The sequence below is a fragment of the Alexandromys fortis genome, unplaced genomic scaffold, assembly GCF_014885135.2.
Source record: "Alexandromys fortis isolate MF-2015 unplaced genomic scaffold, M_Fortis_MF-2015_v1.1 scaffold_6, whole genome shotgun sequence".
Taxonomy (NCBI): Eukaryota; Metazoa; Chordata; class Mammalia; order Rodentia; family Cricetidae; genus Alexandromys; species Alexandromys fortis.
The window spans coordinates 26,489,863-26,496,135 of NW_026067902.1; the positions used below are offsets into that span (position 1 = coordinate 26,489,863).

Genomic DNA, 6,273 nt, shown 5'->3' on the forward strand with positions numbered 1-6,273 from the left:
ATTTTTCCAGTTTTTCTTATATCATTTATAGCTAATGTTTGTACTAATTTTATTTCTGAACAATAAGTAGAATGGATAAGGGTAAATAATTTTGATGAGTAGTAATTTTTAATGTGTGGTATAAAGTGAGAGAGAAAATAAAAAATCATGAAAAGGATTGTAAAAGGTATTTTGGGCATGTTCGCACACAACTTGGTAGATGGAGCCAGGAAGATTGCCATGAGGCCAACCTGGAATACACAAAACAAAAGGACATTGTATCAAAAACAATAACTAAACATTTAGTTTATTGAGTTCAGTAAATTTGAAGCTACAAAGTCATTTTTAATGTATGTATTTATTTGAAAAGAAGACAATCATTTAAATTTCCCACAATAATAATTAAAAATAGAAATGTTCCAATGTAAGAAGTTTCAAATATGAAATGTTTCAACTGAGTGTGTGAGTAAGTTTGCAATATTTCCAGATTGAAAAAGAAATAAACAAGGATGATAGTTTACATGAACTCTGCTCAATAGAGACATTGAATTTGATGACTATGTATATATGAACTATATGACCTCAATACCAAATTCTTTGTCCATCAATAAGGATTGAATGTCTTGGAATATGTTCTCCTCAGTTCATTAGTTTTGTATAAGTCAAGGAAAAGCATTAATTACTACACTAGGCAAAGACAGGGGATGGTCTTTCTCATCATGGATATTTCAATAGTTATGAGTGTAAAGAAAGTGTTTATGAAATAGCACTTTCAAGTATGGCTAATGTGTAAGTGAAGACAATTCCAAACACCAGTCTTAGGAGTTTTCTTTGTGGGTAAGTATGGATTCCAAGTAAGTGAACATCTTGTCCTTGTGTACAATCTAGAAACTTTTTTAGTGTTTGTATTTCATATCTATATTTATTTATTGAAAAGATTCTTTTCTCATACAACACATCCCAACTACAATCTTCTGCCTCCACTCCTCATACCTCTCCCTACCTCCCCTCTCACCCAGAGCCACTCCTTCTCTGTTTCCTCTTCAGAAAAGAATACATCTCTAAGAGATGACAGGCAAAACCAGACAAAACAAGATACAATGGGACAAGGCAAACGTCCTCATATCAAGACAGGATAAGGCAACTCAACAGAAGGAGAAGCACTGAAGGAGCAAGCAAAAAGAGCCAGAGACCCCCACTCGCTGTTAGGTGTCTCACAGAACACGGAGCTGACAATCATGACATATGCAGAGGACCTTTTGCAGACCCATGCAGGTCCAGTGCTTAGTGTTTCAGTCTCTATGAGCTCATGTGAACCCTGCATAATTGATTCGGTGGGCCATGTTCTGCTGGTGTATTCTTTGTTGGAGGTCCCCAATCTCTGAGGGGAGGGACCAGACAGAGACCTCCAATTTACACATTCTCTCCACATTAATATCTGGCTGTAGATGTCTTCACCCGCTCACATCTGCTGCCAGAGATGCTGCCATCACCATCTCTGATGATGACTGGGCAAGACACTGATCTATGAGTATAGCAGAATATCATTAGGAATCACTTCATTATTTTTCCAATTGTGTTAGCTTCTATTCCAAGTCTCTGGGTTATCTAGTCTCTGATTCCTGGCCATCCAGGCACTGTAGGGCCACTCTTCTCTAATCATGAATTACCATATTAGGCTAAATTCACTTTAGACAAATTTCTAGTTCTTGCTAGATGAAGGGCGTTGCAAATAAAAAAGGCAAATTCACAACTGATAAATTGAGAATGTCTTCCAAGAGTTTTAGAACTTAAAGCCCCCAAATACCATGATAATAATTTTTATACAGAAATTCAAAGGAATTAAAAGGGAGAATGGACTTATGAAACTTATCACTGTGCAATTAATATATGCAAAAATACTTATATATAACATACCTGAAATTATTGTATTTTTTATTGTTATAATTATATTGTTTATGAAGGATAGCTCTGAAAATCACTGCTTATCATTCCTCATAAAATATCCATTATTTTGCTAAAGGAAACTGTGTCCTTTTTCTCTCTGTAATTGCACAAATACTGCTCAATTTTCTTACTACTTTTTAAGATTTTTCTCTTTAATCTTATTCATTTCTACTTTTTCTCCAAATCTTTACTTCTATAATCTTTTATTTCCTAACCTTGTATCACTTTATAATTCTGGTTAGTCTCTTTGCATATCTTCTTTGGCTATATAAAAACATATTTTAATGTGGTCTTTAAATTATTAAAATATTCTTTTTTGTGTTTCAATAAACATTTATATCATTACTGTGATTTTGAGTTCTGTGGTAGATTAGCTAGAATAATGTTGTACTCTTTAGCTTTATGGGCATTATGGTCTATTTTTGAAGGAAAATTTAATAACCTAGATTTGTAATAACCACTAAAGAGACACTAGCGTTGTTTGAAAACAAGTATACTCCATTTCAGCTTAAAGTTTATATTTTAATCACCAAGATAAGATGTTACATACTGTCAAATAGGAGTCAGTTACATTTTGAAAAATCTCATGTTAAAAGGAAATAGTTAATCTATTTTGAAATCTCTTTCAGCAGTGAAGGGTTTTGATGTTTCCTTGCTTGCTAATATCCGAAGCTTTTTCTTTCTTTTATATCATGAGTTTAGCTCATTCATGTACAAATGGAAAAGGAAAGTAATACTTTGGCCAAATACTTGCATATGTAGTGCTACATGCTGAATGAGTGATTATGATCTTTAGTTATCTTATTCCTAAGCAAATTATAAAATGCATGAATTAAAAATGTGTTTAATAAACAAATAGACCAAAACTCAGGGACTTATGAGTAATACTAATTTGATGGTGCATGAACCACAGTGTTAATTTTGATCTGAATATGAGTCCCATATTCTGTTTATTGTATTCTGTTTATTTATTAAGGAAAATTAAAGCTTTCTTAAAATATATTGAATCCTGTCACCAGTGTTGGAACAGAGAGTAGTCTACTCCATGTTCCTTTTATGTGGTTAAGTTTTCAAACCATGTGCTATGCACTCCAGGGTCATGACTCTTACCCAAACCTACAGTTTCATTGACCAAAACTTTTAGTTTAAAATGAGCCATTTTAGATTTAATTTTGTTGTGATAAAAAGTTTGCAAGAACCTACAGTTTCTGATCTGACATGATGCATGCTGGTACCCTTCAGTTATAGAGAGGCTCATACCTCTTTCTGGACCACTTCTTAAATGCTCCAGAGAATAGAAATAGATGTATGTTATGCTCTCTCTATTTAATATGGTTACCTGTATTTGGAGAGCTAGTGTCATGACAGTTGTAGACAATTTGAGGGATAGTAAAAAATATTGAAAAGAGCCATGAATTTGAAAGAGAGCAAGGAGGGCTAAATAGGGGGCCTTGAGGAGAAAAGAGAAGGGAGAAATGATGTAACTAAATTATAATCTCAAAAATTAAAGAATTAATATAGATGTTAATATAAAGCAAGATCTCACATCTCAATATTAAATGTTGATAAAACATTTAATAATCCTTGAAGTTATGTGTTTTCCAGAAGTAAGTATGGGGAGGAAGGGCTTATTTTTCAGAATAAGATTGTATTGTTGGATTTATATGCGTGGATCAGGTTGTAGATTATTCATGAAACAAAAATCAGTCCTTTCCATGTTGAACAGTTTTCTTCATCAAAACTGAAATGAAATTCAGAGAAAGAATATGGTATCACTATACAAGCTGGTGCCACCAGCTTCCCTGTGTGATCACTTTTTCACAATCCCTAGGTGTTGTAGGTACTTTTTCTTCTCCTGTTTTATTAAGATATAACTAACTAATGAATACATCTTGTTTTTCATTAGAGAATCCAGTGTGAGGCTTTGACATATGTGTGTATTATGAAACAATTAAATCAAACTATTTGGTCACATCACGCATTTATTTCCTGTGAGAACACTGACAACCTCCTCTTGGCATTTTCAAGCATGCAGCACAGCTCTCCGGTCAACCAGAGTCAGGATGATGCATGATGGAGCTTCAGAAACAGATCATCCTAGCAGAATATCTGCGTCTTTTGGGCATTGTCTTCTCTTTCCATTTTCCAATCATCTTTATTTCTATATGGTTCATTCCTGTATTCACTGCTCTTATGAACATACCTTCCTTGGATTCTATATATTTGTGGGGTTGTCTGTATTGATCTTTTTACATCTCTTTAATTTTAGGTATAACAGTGACCTCTAGGATCCGGCATATTATTACAGAACAGTATTCCCTTCTTTTAAAAAACTGATGAATATTCTGTTGTGCCTGTATGCCAGTGTGTGTTTGCATAGTATCCAGGCAACTGCCAATGAGAATTTAGATTTTTTTCTATATTGATTATTGTAAGTGATGTTGCAAGGATAATGGGAAGAATTATTTGTATATGATGGTGGAATTTCCTCAGGCTGTACAGATTGTGCAAAAGGAATCCTGTTTAATCATAAAGTAGTTAGTTCTAATTTAATCTTCTCCTTCCTCACTTTTCCCTCCCTCTTTTTCTTTCTCCTTTCTTTCTTCTTTTTTTCCCCAAAACTTTAGTCAATGCCTTAGTAAGTGAGTTTTTTACTCCTGAGCTACATAAAATCATATTTTCAAAATTTGACAGAGAGATTATTCTTTTCTTTTGTAATGTTGCACTACTTTATGTGCTTATCAATAACTTAAAAATAAATCTATTTTTCATAACTACTCTGAACTATTTTTTGACTTTTTGACAAAACTGTTAACTAGCATGAAGTAATATTTCACTTCTATTTTAAAATTCACTCCTTGATATTAAGTGCCTTTAATATATGTTTGCCTTTAATTTGATTTTAATGTTAGATTACAAACAGACTTCCATAACTTTTCTTACTATATTCTATTAATACAACTTACAGTTTTTCCTGTTTCCTTCTCTAGGTAGCACTGACACACACATGCTTTTGGAAGGAGCAAATCACTCTGTGGTGTTGGAGTTTGTATTTCTTGGACTCACTAACTCTTGGGACATTCAGCTTCTTATCTTTGTATTCTCCTCCATGTTTTATGTAGCAAGCATGATGGGGAACTCCCTCATCATTTTTACCGTGGTTTCAGATCCTCACTTACACACTCCCATGTACTTTCTGTTGGCCAACCTCTCCTTTATTGACTTAGGTGTTTCTTGTGTCACTTCTCCCAGGATGATTTATGATTTGTTCAGAAAGCGCAAAGTCATCTCTTTTAGGGCTTGTGTCATTCAGATCTTCTCCATCCATGTCATTGGTGGTGTGGAGATGGTGCTGCTCATAGCCATGGCTTTTGATAGATATGTAGCCATATGTAAGCCTCTCCATTATTTGACCATTATGGGCCCCAAAATGTGTCTTTTCTTTGTAGTAACTGCCTGGGTAGTTGGCCTTACACACTCTGTTGTTCAACTGGCTTTTGTAGTCAATTTGCCTTTCTGTGGACCAAACGTGATGGACAGCTTCTATTGTGACCTTCCCCGATTCATTAAACTTGCCTGCACAGACACCCATAAACTGGAATTTATGGTCACAGCAAACAGTGGATTCATCTCTGTGGGTTCTTTCACCATACTAATCATTTCCTATATTGTCATCATAATCACTGTACAAAAACACTCGTCAAGTGGTTCTGCTAAAGCTCTGTCCACACTTTCAGCTCACATCTCTGTGGTGGTCTTGTTCTTTGGTCCTCTGATATTTGTCTATACCTGGCCTTCTCCCTCAATACACCTGGATAAATTTCTGGCCATATTTGATGCAGTTTTCACTCCCTTTCTGAATTCTGTGATCTATACATTCAGGAACCAAGAAATGAAGATGTCAATGAAGAGAGTATTCAGACAGCTACTGAGTTATTGAAAGATCTCCTAAGTGCTTGCGTTGTGCACATAGAAGCACATTAGGACCATCTCATTGAAAATCTGCCTTTCTACACTATGTTTATATAGATCAAAATTTAGTCTATTTTTTTTTCTACTTAGGAAGGTGAGATAATCCCTTCTGAACACAGAGAGAATTACATGTGCAAGTTAAAGATTATAATAATCACAATCCTCAATTCCCAAGGAATTTTTAAAATATAAACTCTTAGATGTAAGGAAGCTAGAAGCCTATACTAAGACATTTAGAACCAAGAAAATTAGGCTTTTAAAATCACATAAAAGAAAGTCTGGCAGTACTTACTAGGGATATTTGTTTTTCTTTTCAACCTTTAAATTTCTATATTCTTGAGAATTTCACACATGTATTCAATTAACAAAGATCAT

General features: G+C 34.3%; 1 protein-coding gene across 1 annotated transcript; it reads left to right on the top strand.

The window, feature by feature from the left end:
* Positions 1–393: 393 nt before the first annotated feature.
* Positions 394–5,866, top strand: LOC126496695 (olfactory receptor 4F3/4F16/4F29-like). Its single transcript, XM_050134236.1, has 2 exons — positions 394–403; positions 4,950–5,866. Exons 1-2 carry the CDS (start codon positions 394–396, stop codon positions 5,864–5,866), a joined length of 927 nt encoding a protein of 308 aa, XP_049990193.1.
* The last annotated feature ends 407 nt before the right edge of the window (positions 5,867–6,273 follow it).